The sequence below is a fragment of the Rhamphochromis longiceps genome, linkage group LG1 (assembly GCF_057381845.1).
Source record: "Rhamphochromis longiceps isolate RC_006_pf linkage group LG1, R_longiceps_female_GT1.1, whole genome shotgun sequence".
Lineage (NCBI taxonomy): Eukaryota > Metazoa > Chordata > Actinopteri > Cichliformes > Cichlidae > Rhamphochromis > Rhamphochromis longiceps.
This window is the reverse complement of record NC_140557.1, coordinates 28150806-28174741: the sequence shown is the minus strand read 5'-3', so window position 1 is coordinate 28174741 and position 23936 is coordinate 28150806. Positions and strand designations below refer to the sequence as shown.

The 23936-nt window shown below is 42.1% G+C and overlaps 2 protein-coding genes across 2 annotated transcripts; one reads left to right on the top strand and one right to left on the bottom strand.

The window, feature by feature from the left end:
• The first annotated feature begins 400 nt into the window (after positions 1-400).
• tmem39a (transmembrane protein 39A) lies at positions 401-17247 on the top strand. The gene is made up of 9 exons (XM_085404540.1): positions 401-850; positions 6103-6316; positions 8078-8300; positions 8536-8619; positions 8748-8902; positions 9562-9919; positions 10022-10209; positions 10308-10428; positions 14960-17247. The coding sequence occupies exons 2-9, from the start codon at positions 6204-6206 to the stop codon at positions 15197-15199; spliced, it is 1482 nt and encodes a 493-aa protein (XP_085260666.1). The 5' UTR covers positions 401-850; positions 6103-6203; the 3' UTR covers positions 15200-17247.
• An 801-nt stretch (positions 17248-18048) lies between these two features.
• Positions 18049-20984, bottom strand: LOC146678880 (serine protease 23-like). The gene is made up of 2 exons (XM_085411562.1): positions 20739-20984; positions 18049-20036 (listed from the first exon to the last, which is right to left on the bottom strand). Exons 1-2 carry the CDS (start codon positions 20765-20767, stop codon positions 18839-18841), a joined length of 1227 nt encoding a protein of 408 aa, XP_085267688.1. The 5' UTR covers positions 20768-20984; the 3' UTR covers positions 18049-18838.
• Between the last annotated feature and the right edge of the window lie 2952 nt (positions 20985-23936).

The following is a 23936-nucleotide window of genomic DNA, read 5'->3' as shown; positions in this document are numbered from 1 at the left end:
TCTTTTTTGAAACCACTCTCTGTAAACCCTTGAGATGTTTGTGTGGGCAAATCCCAGTAGATAAACAGTTTCTGAAATACTGCGCTAAAGAAATTGCACACACATAATTATGCAAAAAACATTAAAAAGTAATGTGGTGCCAGCAAAAAGACGTATTGTTCAAAGTCACTTAAATTACTTTTATTATGGTGAATATGAATTACATTCTTAGAAAGATATATTTAATCTCGATTTTTTTTCTTTCTTTTTCTCTTTTGAAATTTTATCTTCAATCGCAATTCCATAATTTATTATGATTGTTATTTATGTATTTTACCATTGTAGGGCAGTAGGAGAGACAGCTGAATAGTTTGTCACTACAAACAACAGTATGGGCAGTAAAATCGTGTGCATGCAAAATGTTCTGATAGTACAGTACATGAGTGAAGTGCAGCATTGAGATGATCACTAAGAATAAAAGATGAAAAAACGATGCACTGACTCCAGATCAGCTTTTTTGGTAAGTTTTTTTTTTTTTAATCAAACTGCGACTGTGCAGCTTGCTTTAGTCGCGCGCTGATGACGACACGCGCAGAGGCGGTGCGGGTTTGCCACGTCGGTCTCTGTGCAACGCATTTACACTGTTGCTCTTCCAGCCCAGGGCTAACTTTTTGTGGCGTTTAGTGCTCTCACCCTGAGAAAAGGCGACCCCCCCGGTGTCGCCCTCGCCGCTGTAGCCCGTCGCCACAGCAGCTCAGTCCAGGGAATTGAAGCTGAAAGGCGGAGAAATGCTCGGTACTGCCCGGACTCGCCGCACAACTGACTGATGCATCCTCGTCCAGCTCAGCCGCCCGCATGTTGTCGATGTTTTGTGAGTAACGACGGCTTTTACACAGCTTTTAAACTGTCCACGTTTGCCACCGAGCTAAAAGCTATTGCCTGTGTCCGTTTTAGCGCTCTTTTTAAAGTGCGCTCCCAAGTTTCCGCAGTCTTAAAAAATGACAACGCCGCCTGATGTCATGATCCAGACGAGCAGCTTTCAGTGCACGTCTTAGCAAGTCTAACACCCCCCCCCCCCCCCCCCAAGAAGAACAAAAAAATAAAAACCCAAAACACCGTCTCACAAAATGTTGTGCAGAGTGCAACAAAAGCATTTCACAATTATAAGGAGTCGCGCTTAAAGTAAGAAACACGTTGCACTTCCACAAAATTGCTAAACACCATCCTGCAATCCCTTCATTGTAGTTCATTTCTGTACGCCTCAGTTCCCGTTTTCACTTTTGGCTTCTTTTTTTTCGAGTTGTCATCTTGCGTCCCTGCGCTCTGTTTGAGTCGCGTGTGCGTGAGTTAACGTCGGTTTCCTGTTTGTACAGTCAGCTCCAGTGCTCGATATTGATGCCGCACAGTGGCCTGTGAGCAAGCTGTTTTATCTTTTCCATCATGTTTCACAAGCTCCATCAGCATAAAGGAAATGTTGGTATACATAGAGGCTGCTGCTTATCTGGCTCTGGTTTAATTTTCGTTTAGAAGTCTGTCACTGGTTGATGAGAAACTACGTTCTTGGTGTGTGTGTGTGTGTGTGTGTGTGTGTGTGTGTGTGTTTTAAGTCACTGGGTAATCATAAGAATCTATATAATGAGAGTGACAAGGATTTGAGTTGTAGCTACACTTCCTGGAGGTTTGTATGTTCTGTTGTTTGCAGCCCTGCAACAAGCAAACAAGAAAATAATGGGGGGAAAGTCTCAAGTGTCTCTTTTTATTGTAGGTTATCATTATTTTAGTTTTTAGTATGCGTTTCATGTTTTACGGTATATCTATAATGATGAGTGAACAGGCTCACACATATACCCAGCCTGTTTTCTACTCATAAATGCCACCATACCTTTGACAGAAGAAGGAAAAACAAAACGCTGAAACCCTCAGAATCATATGAATGCTCTCACTGGCCGCTTCATTAGGAACACCTGTTCAACTCCTTGTCGACAGAAATATCTAATCGCTCAGATATTTAATCAAAAAATCTAAGCAGTCCATCACAGGGTGGTAACTCTGCATTTAGTTGTGTAGATATGATCGAGACGACCTGCTGAAGTTCAAACCATCAGAATGAGGAACAAAGATGATGATGAAAGTAGCATGGTTGTGCCAGACAGTTTGGTCTGAGCAATGGAGAAACTGCTAATCTACTGGGATTTTCCCTCATAACCATCTCTATGGTTTACAGAAAATGGTCAGAAGAATAGAAACTTTCTAGTGAGTGGCAGTTTTCTTGTGAAAGATGCCAAGAGTGGAGAATGGCCAAACTGCTCTGAGCTGATAGGAAGGCAACAGTAACTTAAAAAAAATAGCTTGCTCCAACCAAGATGTGCAGAAGAGCATCTCTGAACACCTCCAGCCTTGAAGCAGATGGGCTATGGTGGCAGAATACCACACTAGGTGCTGTTTCTGTCAACTGAAAACAGGAAACTGATGTGTAATGGTGTGTAGGGTATTTGCTTGCTGTACTTCGGGCCTTTTAGAACCAGCTGAGTATTGTTGCTGAACTTGTGTATGCCTTTATGATCACAGTTTGGCCATCTTCTGATCACATTGAGTTCACTGTGCACAAATGATCTCCACAGTCTCCAAATCTCAGTCCAGTTGAGCATCTTTGGAACGTAGTAGAAAGGAAGATTTGCGTTATGGATGTTCAGCAGACAAATCTGCAGCAGCTATGTGATGCTGGCATGTCAGTATGGATCAAAATCTGAATCTCTCATGCACCTTGTTCAATCTGTGCCATGAAGAATTATGTCAGTTGTGAAGGCAAAGGAGTGTCCAACCCAGTGCTAGTAAGGTGTACCTAATAAAGTGACTAGTAATCACGAGATAAAACGGCAGCAAATTCTTAAAAATCTGGAACTGACTACAAATTATTTAAATTATTAAGCTGTTAAAAGTGTCTTACATTGAATTCCCCTTTTCTTTTATAGAATATACGTGATGTTATTGCACTTTACTACATATAAATTGCTACTGTTGGTTAGTGTGAACGTCTCCATTAAGAATAGGTGAGTCTGAAAAGTATGATATGCGATATGACCGAAATCTCATATCCCGATATAAGAATTCTATCGTCCCGATAACAATAAAAATCACAAAAATGTAACATTTTCTGTAAATTCTGTGAATCTCGGGCAGCTCGACTTGCGTGAAGTGTTTCCAGCTGCGCGTCCTTTACCCGGAGTCGAGTGTTTTAACCGATGCATGAAACTATACATTTTTAGACATAAGTTGTAACGGCCACCGTTTTCTTTGTATTTATTACACGGCGTGCTGCGGGGAAAAGCCTGTTCTAACGTTTGAGTCTAAGGTTTATTTTTTAGCACCTGGCGGCTCTTTTTTAATTCTCATCTGTAAATAATCTGCTCTTTCACGTGATTCAGTTTATTTTGAAAAGTCTCAACAGGATCTTGAGCTTTATTGTGAAAGGTTTATGTGGAACATAATTCAAATATTTATTTAATATTTATAAAAATGAACCAGTTACAACTTTTTGTATGTGACCTGTTTACTGTTTTAAATGTGCCATAAACTGAATATCTGTAAGGCTACAACTCTTTGGTTGACATGACTTCAGAGATCTTGGAGATTTGTGGAAAACGGTTGCGAAATTGTTTTTAAAACACACACACTCGCGCACACATGCACTTTAAAAAAAACCAAAACAGACAAACAAAACAAAAAGTGACTCTTGCGTGCTCCCACTTCAGATTTTAATCCTTTAAATATGGAACCGTTTAAACTTTAAATTTAAAATAAGCTGTGTATCTGTGGACTTCTGTTTTATAAATGTGTGCTGCAGAGCATCAGCTAGCTGACCTATTACCACAGCTCATTGGGCACCTTGATAGAAAAAGCTCAGGTGTAATCAGTAACAGTCTGTGAATTAGGCCAGATATGAGTAAGCACGGGGACATTTGTTTGTGTTCTCTAAAGGAGCAGAGAGCAGGTTTTGTCTGACAGGTTGTCATTTTCTGTGTATATCAGTCTCACTAAACACATTTGCACACACCCTCAGAGGTGCGTTAGCATTTGAATTCTTTGGCATGAAGACACTTAAAAATCCCTCTGTAAACGCCTCTGGGCATTTGTTTCCCAAAATCAGCGTAAGCATGCCCAACTGCTTACGTTCAGGTTTTCTTGTCTGTGCAGTCAGAGAGCAATGACGGGTCTTTTTGCCTTGCTTAACAGGGAGTTTGACAGGAGAGTGTAGCCTCTGAAAAGATAAAGGGGATCTCTGTGTCTATTTCTATAGCCGCTTTTACATAGACTGGAGATGAAATGGGCAGCATCTCAAAATTCGAATCGAGAAACTGCCCATGAACTGAGAAAAGTCAAGCGTGCAGCTGCCAAGATGCCACTTGCCACCAGTTTGGCCATATTTCAGAGCTGCAACATCACTGGAGTGCCCAAAAGCACAAGGTGTGCAATACTCAGAGACATGGCCAAGGTAAGAAAGGCTGAAAGACGACCACCACTGAACAAGACACACAAGCTGAAACGTCAAGACTGGGCCAAGAAATATCTCAAGACTGATTTTTCTAAGGTTTTATGGACTGATGAAATGAGAGTGAGTCTTGATGGGCCAGATGGATGGGCCCGTGGCTGGATTGGTAAAGGGCAGAGAGCTCCAGTCCCACTCAGACGCCAGCAAGGTGGAGGTGGAGTACTGGTTTGGGCTGGTATCATCAAAGATGAGCTTGTGGGGCCTTTTCGGGTTGAGGATGGAGTCAAGCTCAACTCCCAGTCCTACTGCCAGTTTCTGGAAGACACCTTCTTCAAGCAGTGGTACAGGAAGAAGTCTGCATCGTTCAAGAAAAACATGATTTTCATGCAGGACAATGCTCCATCACACGCGTCCAAGTACTCCACAGCGTGGCTGGCAAGAAAGGGTATAAAAGAAGAAAAACTAATGACATGGCCTCCTTGTTCACCTGATCTGAACCCCATTGGGAACCTGTGGTCCATCATCAAATGTGAGATTTACAAGGAGGGAAAACAGTACACCTCTCTGAACAGTGTCTGGGAGGCTGTGGTTGCTGCTGCACGCAATGTTGATGGTGAACAGATCAAAACACTGACAGAATCCATGGATGGCAGGCTTTTGAGTGTCCTTGCAAAGAAAGGTGGCTATATTGGTCACTGATTTGTTTTTGTTTTGTTTTTGAATGTCAGAAATGTATATTTGTGAATGTGGAGATGCTATATTGGTTTCACTGGTAAAAATAAATAATTGAAATGGGTATATATTTGTTTTTTGTTAAGTTGCCTAATAATTATGCACAGTAATAGTCACCTGCAGACACAGATATCCCCCTAAAATAGCTAAAACTAAAAACAAACTAAAAACTACTTCCAAAAACATTCAGCTTTGCTGTTAATGAGTTTTTTGGGTTCATTGAGAACATGGTTGTTGTTCAATAATAACATTATTCCTCAAAAATACAACTTGCCTAATAATTCTGCACTCCCTGTAAGTCTTAACCTCTGTTTTACTGTTTGGGTTTTTTTGGTTTTTTTTTATCATTCAATAAAAAAATTGTGAGCTCATTTGAGTGGCTATAGTTTGTGGTGGAACTTTCACTGTGTTGTAATCGAAAGTGTGTCAGATAATTTGTCTGTTCCATTTCTGTCATTGAAATAAGGTTGTGAGTTAAAAGAGCAGCTAGAAACTGTCCTCACAACATTCCAACGAAATTCTGCTTATTGTAGATAAGATGGCTCAGAGGACCTGTAAGTGTTTTATATGTGAATGAAGACAACCTTGTTTATTATCCCTCTTAGGTTTTAACAGATTATTTCAAGTATAGTTCAAATGTGATTGACATTACATAGTAGTGTGCTAGTTGTATCAAACACAGCAGCTTTGACAAGCTTGTAAACTCTTGTTGAAGTTGCCTTTCATTCTGAAAACAGTTACATACAATTAAAACGATTTAACAAAAAAAATGACAAAGCTCCGTTCTCGCTGAGTAGAGGGCTTTGGGTTTTTGTCAGTTCAGTTTGAATGGTGTGCTGCGGGTTTTTCATAATCTGTCTTGTCTTATGAAACGTTGTCTTCTTTTCTGGTTTGGTTCACAGTGGCCTGGCAGTACATGGTGGCTCACTGAGGAGGAAGGGGGAAGTCCCAGTGGCTTTTGGTTGGTGGGCTCTGCCCTTGGTTGCCACAGTAATAGGCGACCATGCCAGGGGGTCGCAGGGGTCCCAGCAGACAGCAGCTAAGTCGCTCCGCTCTGCCGTCCCTGCAGACTCTGGTCGGAGGAAACGTCGGGAATGGTACAGGCCTCAGGAACAGGTATGTACACAGAGAGCCTCTCAGTGCTGTCAAGATGCAGTAATAAAGAGGTTTTGATTCATTAATGCATTTAAAGCAGGAATGGACTGATTGAGAAATTCTGAGCCAATTCACAATATAGAACTTCTTTTTTCTTGTATTATGTCAACTTTCTGTGTGAGGTGAAAGTCAGAAATCTTGATGATACATGATTCATGTGTCATCAAGATTTCTGAATCATTTTCATCTAAATGAGACATTTACTATGAATCATCACACTCTTTTAACCTGTGATGCACATGAACATTGGCCACTGACAGCTTCTTTACAAGACCACTAAAGAATAATTTTGAAGGTCAAATTTCGATTCAGAAATTCACTGCAACTGTTATTTTTGTATGTTTGCTATTATTGTGCTTTGAGCAAAACATTTGTTGTAATGTAGACAAACCAACGATCAACTTATAGGATCTTGGATTGTTGCCCCCCGACTAGGGATGGGTATTGATAAGATTTTCACGATTCCGATTCCATTTATGATTCTATTTAACGATTCGATTCTTTATCGATTCTTTTTAAAAAGGAGAACACTAAAGTCGATTAGCTTAGCGCTTTGTTTTATATCTTCTCTTTGAACAAGATAGAAATTTAGGAGTAACATGGCCTTACAAACCCAACAGTGAGATCTTAAGAGATCCACAGCCTACTGCTCTTCAATGGGGTGTCACAGGGTCCCCAGGAAAAAAAATTGTAAATGTAAAATAATAAAATAAATATTCTTCTGTAGCAATAACAAAGTATAACATAAATTATTTGTAGCAATTATACAAGAATATCCAGTAATGTCCCTGCCTACGATTAAACACATTCACTTACCAAAAATCGGGGCATCTACTGTGGCAAATGGGTTCAAGCGTTTTATCACAAACTTAGTCACTGCTCGGTGACATTCATCTATCCTGGCCTGAAAGGAGACGCTACCGGTAGACTGCAGCGACAACTGCCAGCATCTGAGCCAGCCAGACTCTGTCTCTCTCATCATGGTCACCTAAATGCACAGTAATGGCAGGTTTTGTAATAAGGCAGATCGCGCTAACATAATATGCACTGTTAGTTGATTATTTACCTGCCGCATTAACGGGAGAGGACGTGCAAACGTTACCGCTGCTGCTGGGTTGAGATTCACGAGTCCGGAGCGGAATTAAAAACACGACATTCATTTAAAGTTATCGTGTGTTTTGTGAGCAAATGCTTTTGCATATTCGTCGTGTTTCCTCCCTTAAATGAAATCTCTACTTTTGAAGTATTGCAAGTTGTCCTGTTGTCACCCGTTCTCGTAAAGTATAACCAAACTTTTGAGCGTTTGAGCCGCTTAGGCGCCGTGGTTCCTGCCAGGTAAATGACGCTCCGCAACGGGTGACGTCATTCGGGGCGACTGGAATCGATAAGGGAATCGTTTGCAAAAATGGCAAACAATTCCAAGGAATTGAAACAGTGGGAACCGGTTCTCAACAAGAACCGGTTTTCGATACCCATCCCTACCCCCGACTAGTTGGTGATCACAAGGAGGTTACAAGGAATGAGTTCACCTGGCTGCAGCCAAAAGAAACAACCACTTGTTGCCAGGGTGTTGTAGACTAGTCTCCACATCCCACTTTGTTTGCATACACACCTTGCAGTAGGTGTCACATTTTTAATCACACACCCAGATGTGTTTGAGTATTTATATTTCTCTCTCTCTCCTTGTGTTGCGTGCTTTCTTTTTTCTCTTTTTCCCTCCAGGAGCAGTAACACGCTGGGTCTATCTGCTCCACCCATCTCAGCCCTCATTACTCCGGAGCCAGTGCGTCACTCGAGGATCCCCGAGCTGCCATTGGACAGCAGTCTGCTGTTTGAGTTCCTGCTTTTTCTCTATTTGCTGGTGGCCTTGTTTGTCCAGTACATAAACATCTACAGGACAGTGTGGTGGTACCCATACAGCCACCCTGCTGCCTCTACCTCACTCGTAAGAACACATAACACACTCTTTTCCCACCAGTTCCCTCAGTAGTCCTAAAAAATAGGTCATCATTTCAGTTTTCTGTTATCACAGTTTTAAAACTGTAAGTAAAACTGCATCAATATGTTGCTGTCTTTCCCCAACTCATAACATGCGACTTTCTTATTAAGAGGTTTAATTTAATAAGCAACAATTTCTCTGTGGAGAAACAAACCCCTATCTTTTTATCTTCCCACAACAGAACTTTCATTTAATGGACTACCACCTGGCTATCTTCATCACAGTAATGCTGGCCAGGAGGCTCGTTTGGACAATTGTTTCTGAGGTAAACACAGATTCGATCTCTGTAAGCAGTCAGCAAGCACACTGTAGGGACCTGATCCCTCATGATGTCAGTGTGGCTGCCGTGCTCTCTCTCATAACGGCGTGTTGTTCTGCTTCTGTCTCGCCCAGGTGTCTCAGTGCAGCGGGGGGTCTCTGCTGCGCTACGTGCTTCTAATCGCAGCTCGACTCAGCCTGCTGACCCTGTGCGGCTGGGTGCTGTGCTGGACGCTGGTCAACCTCTACAAGGAAAACTCTGTTCTTAACCTCCTCTTCCTGGGATATCCGTGAGTGTTTGGTCCACTTCACTCTCTAAAGGCCAGTCTACCACTGAATAATTTGTCTCAAAGCAAAGTATTTCTAAGTGTTTTGAATTATCTGGAGTGAAGCAGTCAAAGTCTGCTATCAGAGGCGCAATGCATGCAAATTGTAAAAAATGGGGATAATTTTTATATTTGGAATAAGAGTCAGTAGCTTTATAAGAAATAACAGAAACTGGGCTGTGCAGCTCCTGAATGAAGTATTGTAAAAAATGTGCACAGGTTGTGTGGTGATCTGATAAGCGCTTTATCTGAAGTGCTTCCCACAAATGGTTGCCACAACTGTCAAATGAACCTCTGTCAGCAGGACTTAAATTGTCTTTTTTTCCTGCTTGCTTTGGCATCAAATTCTAAAAGACATTTTTCTGATTGGACTGTGTAAAAGTAAAAACCTTGCTCGCATACACGGTTTATGGCTGCAGCAGTGGGAAAAAAATCCTAAACTTAAAAGCATTGGAAAAGGAATAATTTGGCTACTATACATTTTCTAGCCATTAACCAGATATTTTTTAAAGGAAATGGTTCAGATAGCTGTAAGTTTATGTAGACATTGTATTTAACATCTCATCCTCATCTGAAGGTAAAAAAAAATGCTTTTGTGTCATTTATTTATTTTTCATCCCCAGATTCGGTGTTTATGTCCCACTCTGCTGTTTCCATCAAGAGGGAGGGAAAAGCCAGGTGGCACCAGCCGATTGTGATTACACAGCTGACCACCAGCAGACCGACCTAACAGAAACCCCCTTCTTCCGACCACGCGACTTCCTCTTCCTATTACGAGAGAACCTCAGAGAGCAGTTTTCCAGCCCCCCACACACGCCCACACACACCTGCCCGCCACCCACACACTCTCACACACCAGAGCTGATTCGAGCAGAGGTGGAGGAGCTGAAGAGCGACTTCAACCGGCGAATCAAGGAAGTGCTTTTCAACTCGCTCTTCAGCGCTTACTACGTAGCCTTTCTGCCCCTCTGCTTCGTTGAGGTGGGTGTTTCACTTGCGTCTCTTTCTCTGTCATAAATTCCCGACCTTTCGCGTTGCGTAGGGTTGCTTCTGGTTTCTTACTCGTTCTTCTTACTCCTACAGAGCACCCAGTACTATGACATGCGGTGGTCATGTGAGCATCTCATCATGGTGTGGATCAATGCATTCGTGATGCTGATGAGCCAGCTGCTGCCCCCCAGTTACTGCGACCTGCTTCATCGCTCGGCAGCTCACCTCGGCCGCTGGCAGAAGCTGGAGCACGGCTCATACAGTAACGCACCTCAACACATGTGAGTGGCCCAGTGTGCGCACACTCTGGTGTACTTAGACAAGTTTAGAAATGTCTATTTAATAGGTTATGTATAACTGTGGTGTTAATGTTTTGCAGGTGGTCAGAAAGCACCATTTGGCCTCAGGGCGTGTTAGTACGACATAGTCGAAGTCTGTATAAGGCGGTCGGTCCCTATAATGTGGCTCTCCCCTCTGATGTTTCCCATGCAAGATTTTATGTGAGTACCTGTGAATTTCCCATATTAACTACACTAATGTTCACCATTTTTCAGTTTATAGTTTTGGTCCTTATTCCCTTCTGATCTCTAATAAAATGTTTTTCAAATGTGTTCAGAAATGAGGAAAAAACAAACAAAAAACATCAGCTGTGGTGGAACTGCCTTCCTTATTATGTAGTCACTGCTCTGTGCTGTTCAGCAGTGTCCCTCTTGCAGCAGTATTTGATTACCGTATTTCCCGGACTACAAAGCGCACCTGAATATTAGCCGCACAAGCTAAAATCAGGGGAAAATCCTGTTTTGTACATACATTAGCCGCACTGACTAAAAGCCGCAGGTGTTTCAATGTTGACTCATCATATGTAAGAGAATATGCACAAAGGGAATTGTCAGGAAAGAGATGGCTGTTTGGAGACATCACTTTTATTAATATTTTGAAAAACAAGTTATGGGTACATATTTGCACATGTAGTACATAACAATAACCTACAGCACACCAGAACAATAGATTCGGCCTACCTTTTAGGCTCAGGTGCAGTGACACAGCTTTAACAAGAAGAAAAGTCAGTCATTCACCACCATCTTTCTCTTCTTCCTGTGCACTAAAACCACCAAAGTCCTCTTCTCCAGTGTCGGATACAAACAGGCTCATGATGGCTTCGTCATCCACTCTTCTTCTCTCCTTCGTTGTCACTTTCAAAACCAAAGAAATCCTCATTGTCAGTGTCAGAGTCGAACACCCTCAGAAGGGCCGTGGCGGTGTCCTCCTCTCCATCATGCAGCAGTCCAGCCCTTCAAAATCCGTTGGTGATCGTGGATGTTTTCACACTTTTCCACGCTGTCAGAATCCACCGGTGGAGTTGGGCATAACTTGCTTTTTGGGCATAACTTGCAAGTTTATCGCCGCTCATCATCCACGACTCCCGCTGAACGCGTAGCGCTACTTTGAAGTTTGTTTTTCGCGCTACTTCGTACGGCACTACGTTGCCTGGCGGACGGACATGTGACTAACATACCACTCTTGAACCCCGATCCTTCCGCCAGGCAACGTAGTGCCGTACAACAGCGGAACACACAAAACAAATCGTCTTACGATATCACAAAAATCATGGACAATCCATAGAAAAGCCGCACCTGACTAAAAGCCGCAGGGTTCAAAGCTTGTGCAAAAAGTAGCGGCTTATAGCCCGACATTTACGGTACTTGCAAGCATTAGAAGAGTACTAGCTTATCGCCACTGAAGGCAGGTTTAGGTACAGACACACCCAAGCCTATTCATGATTCCTGGGAAACCTCCTCCCTCCAACTCAGGCGTGTTTACGTTTGATTATGAAAATTCAGTTGCAGAGTGTCACCAAGAGGTGGCGCTTTCCTCACAAAAACTTTGACTTGTGTTGATTTCTTGTACAAAACTTCATGTTATAGATCAAAGAGAAGATCTGAAATTGGTTCAACTCTAATTTTTCAGTTATTGTTTGCTTGGTGATTATTTTTTGCAGTCTTCTGTTTGATCTGTGATTATGATCAACATTCAGCAGGTTAGTCTAGTGTTAACTCGGTCAATGTCTTTTAGGAGAAACTGGTATGTATAACGTTTTCAGCTCCAGTGAATTCAAGCACTTTATTTACATGTTGCCAAGGTAAATTACCGTGTTGGAGCTATTTTCTGTGTATTTGTGTGAGCGTGAACGGACCTTAATTCTGATCAGCTGATTGGGCTTTGTGTTTTTGTGTGGGCAGTGATGATGTGTTTGGAAATAAGAGTACTCATAAACTAAGCACAACCTCATGCTGCCTTTATTGAAACGGGACATTAGAGCTTTACCAATTAAAATGAGATTTTTACTACTTGTTTCTGCCGAGTGGACGAAATTAGAATTGTGTTTGTTTTTGCTGTTGAAACCAACAATTTCTCCTGAGGAGATGCCGTGTTCTCACAATTGTCCTGAATTTAAGAGCGATATTCTAAAAACTGTTTGTTTAATACAGTAGACCTGAATAAATTATAATGACAAACTCTTTTAGTCAATCCATCAGGTAGAAATGACTTGTGCCACATTTTAAGTTGCATAAAACAAACAATAGAGACGGTATTACATGTATTTTTATTTTTGGGGGTTTTAACAGACTTTTGCACTTAGTTGAAAAAAAAAAAAAAAAAAGATCATTAACACAAAATACTGGATTCAAGGACAAAACAGGACGGGAAAACCGGAAAGCAGCAATCTCTCCTCTTTGAAGTCGTCCCACTGTTCCAGAAAATACAAATCACTGCTTTGGAGAAAATCATAAGATGTTATATAAGAGGCCCATATAGCGTGTTGGGATCATGGTATGAATCAGGGGTCAGCAACCTTTAACACCCAAAGAGCCATTTGGACCCGGTTTCCACGCAAAAGAAAACACTGGGAGCCGCAAATACTTTTTGACATCTAAAATGAAGATAACACCGTATATATTGTTTTTTTACCTTTATGCTTTGTGTGAACAACTAAAGTGTGTTGCTTATGAAATCCATGAAGTGCTTCAGAGAAAATGACATCCTATTTATGTAATTAACACATTTTGAACTTTTACAGAAATATAACAAAAGGAAAACTGAACTAAAATGATCCAGCAAAGACGATATATCTGTTGTGAGCCACCACCCTTATATATAAGGGTGGTGGCTCACAACAGATATATCGTCTTTGGGCTTTTCGAGGCTTGACCTGACTTTTAAAAAATAATTGGCAAAAAATGCACCATGCTGCTAAAAAAATGAAAAATAGATATTTGCAAAATTCTGATTAAATATGTATTTTACCTGGTTAATGTGTGTAGCAGGGCGTGGTCTGCAGCGCCGCTGCAGGGGGAGGCGGAAGCACCGGAGTGGCACCCGCAATCACGCCTCGCCGTCTTTACATCTGTGCTGTTGTGTTGGTGTGTGTCGGGCTGTGAGCTGAAAAGCTACAGCCGGCTGTAAGCGTCAGCAACCGTGTGTGAAAAGTGGTCAATAAAGAGATGCTGAAAAGCGTGTTCATGCAAACATCGTCGGGTGTGCCCTGACTTCTGGTCCCGAACCTCTGTGCACAGTGTCTGCAAATCGGGGCTTTCATCTTTACGCAGGACTGTAAGCTGTCATCTGTGAGGCGCGAGCGGTGTTTGTTTTTAACATAGTCCACGGTGGAGAACAGCTGCTGACATAATGTGGATCCGAAGATCCATAATTGGCCTACCTGGGGTTGAAAGTCTCGAAAAATGCATGCCGTTTTGGCGGGTACACCGGCTTCCGCGAGTGTGACGCTTATTTTGAGCGATGAAAAAATAATAGAATGTAATTTTATTATTTTATTTCAATATCACAATAATCTTCGAATTTAGAACTTAAGTTAAAAAAGAACTAACATAAATAAAATACACTTCAGCTAAATACTTCTAATTTATTTTCCCAAACCACGCGGAGCCGCAGTATAAGGACTAAAGAGCCGCAGGTTACCGAGCCCTGGTATGAATGTTTGGGCTGGGGTTTGAAAATCAAGCTGTTTGAATGGTTCAGACAGAAGGGTCCACAGTAACACTAATGATGGTTTGGGCTCTTACCTGTCAGCAAAAACAAGATTTGACATCACTGCTGCGTCCATCATGTAGCTCTTCACTGAGTCTGCACCCCAGATGTTTAGAACAGAGCTCCACGTGGCCCATTTCTAAACACAAACTACTGCAACAAGTGAATAAAGTGAGTAAAGTACGAGTTTCCTCAGAGGCTAATGCACTGTGTTCAGACTGCCGGTACAGAAGCGCTGATGTCTGGCACTTCTCACTCAGTGATAGAGTTGAGCTAGCATCTTTACTTCTCGCTGACTCTGAAGCCGAGCTTCAAAAAATCATCAGCCTGTGGTCAAGCACAGCGGCAAAATTTGTGTGGCTGCTCAACCACAGATATTGTCTTTAAACAGATATTGGAGAAGAAAAACATGCAGTAAGATGTGATCTTTAATGGGATTCCCTGAAACAGCTGGATTCACACATCGGTGAAGTGATTAGGAAGCTGCTCGGCGGCTGGTTGTGCCCAACATTTCTGAGTATTTATTTACCGCCGCCCCCTCTGAGTGTCCTGGCTGTCTCCCACAGTCCACAGCAGGTCAAGTTGTCTGCCACACTAACCTGCTAAGTGTCCATACATGTGTACTCTATTCAGTCTTTTTTGTTTTGTTTTGTTTTTGCTTTCCCACCCCACAAAGCTATAGCCAATCCTGGGCACTTTGACAGAAACCCACACTCTCTCACATTCACATAAGCAGCCAGTTTAAATTTAACAGTTAACCTTCCTGTCTTTGGAGTGTGGGAGGAAACCTGTGCAGGCACGGTGTTAACAGGGGAACTCCAACCAGAAAGGCTCCAGTCCATCAGCAGGTTTCCAGAACTTTCTTGCTGTGAGGCAGCAGCGCTAACCACTGCACATATTGAATTTTTTATTTTATTTTATTTTTTTAATCTATGACACTCTGTCATTTTTTCCCCCCGTTCTTTGTGTCTGTTTGGCTTCCAGTTCCTGTTCCACAAGCCGCTGCGGATCTTGAACCTGCTGATCTGGATCGAGTCCAGCGTGGTTTTGTACCAGTTATACTCTCTGCTGCGCTCTGAGCGCTGGAACCACACATTGTCTCTGGGCCTTATTCTCTTCTGCAACTACTATGTCCTCTTCAAACTACTCCGAGACCGCATCGTGCTGGGCAAAGCCTATTCCTACCCTCTGTCCTCCAACAGTTTGGGGCTCAAGTCACAGTAAAGACTACACGGCGAGACCTCTCCTACAAACTCTGGACGCGGAGGCGAGACAGATGGAGGCCTGATGGAAGTGGAAGGCGCTTGGAGATTAAGGGACAGACTTTGAACTCATAATTGTGTTTTGATACGGTTCAATTTTTAATGCAGTGTTTATATATAGACCTATTTAAAAGAATATTTTTATTTTGTATACTATTTCGAGTTACACCGGGCATTACCACGCTCATGTCATTAGCATGTTGTGTTATGTTGTTGCTAGGTGACAGGGAAGTCAGGGAATGCCAGGAAGTGACTTTTCACCAAAGATATTTTAAGTGCAGGCGGCCAATGACGGCGCAGACTTTGCCTTTGACAGTCTGTTAAAACAGGCGTTCGATTCAGAGCAGAGGGAGGTTTCATGCTTGGGTCCTGATTGTCCTTTATTCTGCTTCAGTCTTAAATCTGGAACCAGTCGTTTCTGGGGGCATCAGCACAATTCCTTCATTTCAGTATTGGTGCAGCTCTTCGTCTCTAAAAGGAATAATTTGGGATTTTTGGGAAATGTGCTTATTGTCTTTTGATCAAAGTTAGACACTCAATCTGTTAACATTAGCAAATGCAAGAAAAATGGCTAGTCTGACAAATGTTTACCGTACCTTTTCATACCTGGGAGTCAAATCCTGCTGTTCTGCTACAAGTCTCTGCCGTCACAAAGATGCACATTAGTAGACTGCTTGTGTTTTGTCCTCCCCCTTTTGTTTTTATTTACTTGGGGATTGGCCATTTTTCATGATTTGGGTTAAATGTCCCTTTGCAAAGTTAGCTCTCTAAAGAAAAGCAACACTTAAAGGTTCCTAGTGTGTTTAAATTTAAACACCAAGGGCTCCTGTACAGGCGTCCGTGTTAGATATATCACTGTTTCCACTGCTGCAACCTCTGTAGTGACCCTAAAGGACTCTTTTTGTTTATATCTCTGAGATGGCTTTAACATAATGGCAGAATCTGATTCCCTGTGTGTGAAACCTTTTTTTTATTTTTTTTATATTTATTTATTTAATTGAAACAAAAGTCAAAGGGTAAAAATAAATCTGTCCAGTCGGTACATGTGAAACATGTTCATATTAATGAGCTTTAGGGGGTCATTGTAGGTAATTTTAGTGATTTTTGGTTTGTGCAGGATTGGCTGTTCCACTGTATAAATACTTAAACCTACGCTAAAAAGTCAGCTGAAGCTACTATCGAGGCAAGAGTGTGATATGAATCTTATTATCTAAATGTAAAAGGATGAGAACATTTCCTAAGAGTAAGTATTCCTTTAAGCAAAGTCTCAGTCTGTTATTTTTTTACTCAAAGTCCAATAAACTGTTCATGCAAACTGACTCGAGAGCAGTCTGGAAGAAAAACACAGTTGGTACTCCAATCCGCGGCCTCCGCAGACAATGCCGTGTTCTTCTCATTCAGCTTCTAACCACGTTTTCACAGTTAGTATCTGCTTGCTTCGTATCACTGGCTAACTGGAGGGTGGAGTAACAGCACCAGTCTCGCAACAACCTCACAAGCGTCAGACAAAATCTTTTGTCTGGCATCGTTAAACTCACTGCGCACTCATGAAAGTCCAAGTACAGTACTTAAAGTGAGAAAGGCTGCTGCTGTGAGAGGGTGATGCCTGAGCACACTTTCACACACTGAAATCTGGCTACAATACACCATGTTACTTAATGTTCATCCAGTCACTTGAATGTTTCAAGTATGATGGGATATAGGACTGTATCACATCAGGTCTGTGTCTGTTGTGGACTGGAACATCCTTCATCCTCACCCTTGACCCACTGCAAATAAGTCACTGTCACCATGCTCTCATTTAGGTTTGAACGCAGAGGGTGTTTAATAGTGACACTTCAGTGGGGACTGAATGCGTAATCGCAGGGTGTGGAAAGACAGCCACTTCATGTATTCTCAGTTACCGGAATGGTGTTACAAACAGGTTGCCTTGTTGCATTGTTGTTGCCTTTCTGTGTAGCTACACTTTGCGATCATCACCTTACCCGTCAGTAGTTTTGCCTTTATGTTCCTCCACCTCTCCATCACCAGCGTCCGTCTGCAGCCAGTGCGTAACTTCAGGCAGTATTAAACTTTAGTTTGACAAAGTGGATTTTTTTTCCCACATTGCTACCTTTGAGATGAACCAGTGTACATGTGGAGCACACAGGTTTGACAGATCCTCTAATTCACATGTCATACATGTTCTAGTTTGTCTGCAAACGTCTCTCCTTTCTTTGGTGCTTATACTTTGTGGTCACTTTACACTTGAATGTAGCAAAGTCTTGCAGCTGAATTGTGCTGTTGATGTGAATCGGTATTTTTTTATTTTTTTTTCTTTCTTTCTCCGTGCTGTTGCCTTCAGTTGAGCGCCATTGCTGAAATGAGTTTTGAATGGCTCTCATCTTTTAATTTGCCCAGGGCAATTCTGAAATGACACAATTTAACTCTAACTCCCGCTTCTGTGGAGAGTCTGCTTTGAATAAAAGCTGAAGAATTGAGATATGAATAGATTCTAAATTTATTACTGCTCTACCCTCTCGATTTTAGTCAACTTGTTGCTCATTTACTTCAAATGGTTTTAAAAAAACATGACATATCCACGTTTCCACATTCAGAGTCAGTGATGAACCCGTTGAGTATGTCAGTGCTGGAGAAGTCAAAGGAGCTGGTCCTCATATTTCGGCTTTTTACAGTGTTCAGGTTCCCCACAGCATTTCTGATTTTTTTTTTTTTTTTTTTTTTTTTTTTTTTTTTTTTTTTTTTGAAATTGGAAATAAAAACTTGTCGAACCAACGTTGTGTTTGTTTTAATTTGTCTTGTGAGCAGACTGGGAAAAAAATAGAAGACACTTGCCTTATTTCAAAGCATATATTTCATTAAATCTGACAGATTTCTGGTTTCTTCAGAAACGTCACAAATAAGTAAAAAGTGCTTATGTAGGCCTAAACTAACTTGGGATGCCATCATGTTCATGTGGACACCTGCAGTGTTCTTATGTGGCCAGCAGATGGCGCTTGGCAATAAACAACACTCCACAAACTGCTTCATTTACCAAGTAATCTGCAGACTTGCAAAAGTCCTGAAATATCAACACCTGCAAAACGCTTCCACCCCGCCTCCCACTGTAAATAAAGCATGCTATGCTTGTAGATAACTACTGTTTCCACTGAGAGGTTTGGAAGGAAACAGTTGGCAACTTTGGTAGCTGACTTGTACATTCATTCACAAATATAAATTTCAGTAGAGAAAACAGTGCAATCTTTAGTATTAGCTCAGTTAAAATGCTGCAGTGTCTAGATAAACAGTTTCTCTGGTCCCACCCCATCAGTCCATGTTTCAGATTAAATGAGTCCAAATAAAACTTGGTTATCCTGATAAATGTTCTAAAAGGGAGAAAAATACTTTCTTGATATCAAAAACTAAGCAAAGGCACAAATTAAAGTGGCCCATTTGTCATGTCATTACTGGATCTGAGTCTCGTCTGCGTGTAGATATTGGCATATTTATGTTAACATATCAGTGCTGTGGGCAGTGGGGTTGAAAAGTGTGGCTCCTGTTATGCCAAAGGGATTTGTGGCTGTGGTTTTACACCCCTTGTGTGGTCCTCATGTTTTTGTTTTCACCCCTCCCTACAGTCCATGAAGTTTCCTTTTATCCAGTAGCAGATCTGAGCATATTTCAGAGGCGTGATTCTCACTGCTACATTAAATTCCTGGGACGCACCTTGTCGCTCCACCCACTGATGCCCGGAAAACACACCTATCACCTTCCGCTCCCAGCGTCGACCAGCCCACATCCGCGCGTAGACTCCCGAGCCGCTAGCCCCGGGTTGAGCGTCGCAGTGCTGGTACAACAGGTCTGAAGTCTCCTCGCCGGCACGACAGAACCGATACACCAGCTGTCCTGGCCGGTCGTTATCGAATCCTGAGAAGTGGACTCGGCGACCAGGCAGTCCCTGAGCGGGGGGGCTGACTCCCAGCTTCATGTGGTGCCGTTTGTGGGGTTTCTTGAGTTCAAGCAAAGCATAGTCATAGTCCATTCCTATGTCATTAGCATTCCCTTTTATCCAGCCTTTGGGAACATGGGTGCGCTTGGCTCTGATCCACTGGAACTTCATTATGTCACTGGTAGGTGGTGCGTAGGGACTCGGACCTCCTTCAACATGGTTGGTGAAGTTGGAGAGAAGGTGGAAGGAAGACTGTTGTGTGTCTCGTTGCTTAGGTTTTAAAAAGCCAACCCGGAGCCTCTGAGCTCCTTTCACATAGTTTTTACCATCGTGAACACAATGAGCAGCTGTGAGAACATGACGGTCTCCCACCAGTGTACCAGAACACCCAGTGGACAGTTTGACAGCCACTGAGAATGGATATTTAAGCAAGAAGTCCTGCCCAGCAATGCTAAATCGCCCATCGTGGCCAAAGATCTGGCGCTTTCTTCTGACATGTGACCTCTCAGCCTTGCCTGAGGACCCAGTTAAGTAGGCTGGGGTCGTGTTAGAGTTGGGGTTGTAGCCATAGATCCTAATGGCAGTCTCAGTGAGCCGACCATTAGAGTGGAGAGTCTCATATGCCAGGAGACTCCGCAGGTCCCAGTAGCTTGGATGAGGGGCCTTCTTGTGGCATTCGGGGTCACAGGTTGAGGTGACGTCCAAGCGGGCCTGAGACAGAAAATGAGGGGCCGGCCGAGCCTCCGTGTGCTGGGGGATGACCACAGGGATACGCTGGAGGACCCACTGAGGGTGAGAGGAGGAGGAGGAGGATGATGAGGAAAACGGGAAAACAGGTAGAAGAAAAAGGAGAACGAGGAGGCCGGTCAACCTGCGGAGAAGAGGCAGGAGAGGTGAGTGAACAGCAGCACTGAAAAGATCAGTGACCGGACGTTCGGACCCCTCAGCAAACATAACTAAAAAACAACATCTAGAATGCATTTCACTACAGCCGGGAGAGTTTCTTTTTTTTCAACTTGAAGAATTTTTAACTTCACTGAAATCTGGCAGCCACAATCTTCCACTTTAAAAAATGCAGCCGATACCACGAACAAGGGCAAAGATCAGGCGTACTATGCTCGGATGGAAAATTCCCAAAGTGGCCTGAGGGATTGGCTTAAGCCTGCCAGAGTGGTGGAATAACAATAACAGTGTTACTGCACTAAATACAAGCTCTGTTACTTGTAAATAGGTTAGGGTGACAAAAGCCTTAATTTTGTATTTTAAACACGCTCAGACTTTTCTCTGCCCCCCGTCAGATCAACTACTTGATACACTGCTGTCAGGAACGGTAATAGAAAAAAAATTCCATATCTGACTCTTGGATTAAAAAAAATCTTATTTTTTTAACTCATAAAATCAGAAGGCTAAATATCTATTTTCAGCACTGGTTTTCTAATTGCCGGCGGTAATTCTTCTTTACAGGTTTATTTCGTTATTTTACAACCTCGCCCTAAGGAGATTTTTCACGGTTCACACCCAGCCCCCCTACCCTCCTATAAACTGGGTGAAACCTGCCATAGAGGTTGCTTACCGGGGGAGCTCCGCCCGGGAGCGAGGCATTGTCAGGAGTCTCTGCAGGTGAGCTGTTGGCTGAACACCGACAGAGGGGCAAAACGCCTCAAACTAGAGCAGACTGCGCCCTCGATGGAAGCTGTGAAGCGGTGAAGAACTCCTGCTGCGAAAGCAAACCAGCTCTTCTCTCAGCTCTTCACTCAGGGACTGCAGACCTCAGCTGCTGAGCCGTGAATCCAAAAAGGAGTCGACAGCGGACGCGTTGAATCATCGCTGCTGCTGATGCTATAGGAGGAGGGGCAGGTCTCCTGCCTGCCTGTCTGGAGTCAAGCAGTCACATCCGATGCGGATGGAGTGTAACCACCCGGTCACGTGACTTTTTCTATAACAGGTGCTGGTTACCGTTACGAACTTTCTGCTGCGCGTATAATCAAATCCAAAAAAGCGTGTGTGCTGTATTTTTGTATCACACGCCGTTTCTGCATCTGGATTCAATATAATCAATAGTTCGATTTTATTCTGTAGAATTTCTGGCAGCGATGATCAAACAGAGAAAAAGACAGACAGTCTGTGACACAATGACATTTTCAGAAAGAAACCCACCAACATGAAACACGCACGTGCTCCGAAAGAGAAAATCGTGGACCCTTTAAAACAAGATGCAAAGAATTAGCAATTAAAATGTTTCTGATCAATAACTGCTTATGAGGAAAACTATCTGGCAAATAAGTGCAATGCTGTTGAAATGATAAAGATCTCAAAATGCAAACTGCTGCTGAAGATGGTCTGCTAAAGAGACTGTAGAGTTTTGCCTACTTCAGCAGGTGTGCAGTTGAGATCACCTCAAGAGTTTGAACTTTAATCACACTAAAGATTTTTTTATTACACTTTATTACACATTTTATTAAAAATGAATCTATCTATTCCCCTCATTCACTTATATTTTTTTGCTTTTGGTGTTGAGACCATCTGTCGTGCAACATCTATCGTGGTGCCTACAGAGTAATGTCTGATATCTAAATGTAAAGTCATGTGCATGGTTGCAATTCTATCACGTCGGTAAAATCTGGCCACAGGCAAACTCACTACACTTAGGTTTATAATTTGCTGAACAAAGACACCGTTTCTTTTTTTAGTTTTGATGCAGACGTTGATTCAAAGTACTGAATTTAGAGCTTTTCGCTGTCATTTTAAATTTGAGCTCCAAAGTGATGAGTGAGGCCAAAATAAATCTGTAAGATAGCAGAAACTTTAGGAGTGGCTGGATCAACAATCTGGTGCATTGTTAAAAAGAAGGAATGCACTGACCAGCTCAGCAACACCAAAAATGCCTGAAAAGACACAGAAGACATCTGAAGTGCATCATGATAGAATTACTTCCTTGGCTAAGAAAAGCAACTTCAAAACATCTAACAAAGCCAAGAGCACTCTGTGGGAGGAAGGTGTGATTGTGAAGGTGAAGAGATGCCTTTATGAGTGGAAATGTGCAAAACCATTTAGAGTTTACCAGAAAGCGTCTAAAAGAGCCAGTGCAGTTCTGGAAAAGAAAAATAAACTTCCCCACAGATGAAACCAAGATGAAACTATCACATTACCTGTCAAACATGTGGAGGTAATTTCACAGCTGCCAGTGGACGTGAGTCAGTGGTTAATGATGATGTGGCCGCTGCTTCAACCAGCAGATTGAATTGTGTGATGCAGTTGTTTAATCTCTGCTCTGATTCAGCCACATGATGAAAACCTGATCACAGTGAAAATGGATAATGAACCAAATATATACCACAAAAGCAACCCAAGAGTTTCTTAAGGGGAAGAAATGATATTCTTCTCTTATTGACTGAAAATTACTTTCATCCAACTATCAAAAAATCCCACATTTTAAATGATGTTACATTAGCTCATTAATTGAACCTCTAAAAAAGTATAAATGTATAAAAATGGCTTTAATTTTTAAACACTTAATGCAAAAGATTTGTGAAATCTCTTAAAATCAAAACTGAAAGCCTGCACTTTCAATAAAAACACATTGATTGTTTGGTTTAAAAGCAATCTGGGTGATGTACAGGGGCAAAACTACCCCCCCCAATTAAGCAATTATGCAAACTTATCCACTTTGTAGAAGAAGTAGAACTTATATTTGTGCTAATACTCATCAAATACTACTAATGAAAACATTAAACTTGGCCCACCTGAACCAAGTCGCATGTCATAAAGAGACAGAGAGATGGAAAACTTGCAGAGAGGACTATGACAGAGGAAACTGAAGAGTGTATGTTTGTTGGTGTTTGAGAGAAAAAACTGAGATACTGCGCATACCTCAACAGACTCACACAAACACTGACCCACATCCATTGTTTAGCTAGGACAACACGACCAGATTCCTCCCCCCTCTTCTTTCCTGTATCAAACTCAAGTACATCCACAAACACTTGTCAAAAGCCTCATTAGATAACTATGTAACACGCATACATCAGTGTTTTGCCTAAACAAACTCTCCGACATGTTGAACTGCGGCGATCAATCTCGTGACTCTTGGCAACAGCCAGCTTCGGGGAAAGGTGTTTATTTCACAATAAAAGTCACGTTTCACATCTTGCAGCTGTGATTTTTTTATTCTTTTTTTTCTCCGTGAAAAGCTTACATTTACTGTATGTTTATAAGCCTCCTTCCATTGTCACTGATGACTCAGAGGAATGAATCTAGTGGGAAGAAACTGCTCCTGATGCAAATGTTGGAAGCCTGCTTGACATTTAAACCACCCATGCTGAATGTGCAAGCTGTTAGTACATGTTATGACTTCATTTGGAGTGAGAGCCACCAGAAAGACTTGGAGAAAGAAAGAACATAACTAGAGGGTAAATGGTGGGATTAGTGCTTCTCTAACCAACCTCCACCCATCCCTGTCTGTTGTGCAGAGCCTTCACAGATAAACTTTGTAATTAAAATCAGTCAGAACTCATTTGTGTTAGTCATGAGAGTGAGGTTAGTTTCTGTTTCTGGAGCCACAGGGGCAAAAAAAAAAATGTGAACAACAAAAAAAGACCTCAGAACCTCACCTTTTATTTTCCATATAAACTCATCCTCTTTTTCTTCTTCCTCTTGGTCTGAATTAGGAGGTTTATAATGAAAAGTAAAGAAGGCAGATTGTATTGAAGCCTGTGGTAAAAAAAAAAAAAAAAGCTGCTCACTTGATCTATGACCTCAATAAATACTTTTC

Coding starts and splice junctions, on each gene's coding strand:
- tmem39a (XM_085404540.1), top strand. CDS start 6,204: ATGCCAGGGGGTCGCAGGGGTCCCAGCAGACAGCAGCTAAGTCGCTCC. Junction 8,301..8,535: donor CTGCTGCCTCTACCTCACTC/GTAAGAACACAT, acceptor TTCCCACAACAG/AACTTTCATTTAATGGACTA. Junction 8,903..9,561: donor CTCCTCTTCCTGGGATATCC/GTGAGTGTTTGG, acceptor TTTCATCCCCAG/ATTCGGTGTTTATGTCCCAC.
- LOC146678880 (XM_085411562.1), bottom strand. CDS start 20,767: ATGCCTCGCTCCCGGGCGGAGCTCCCCCG. Junction 20,037..20,738: donor TCCCGGGCGGAGCTCCCCCG/GTAAGCAACCTC, acceptor TCTTCTCCGCAG/GTTGACCGGCCTCCTCGTTC.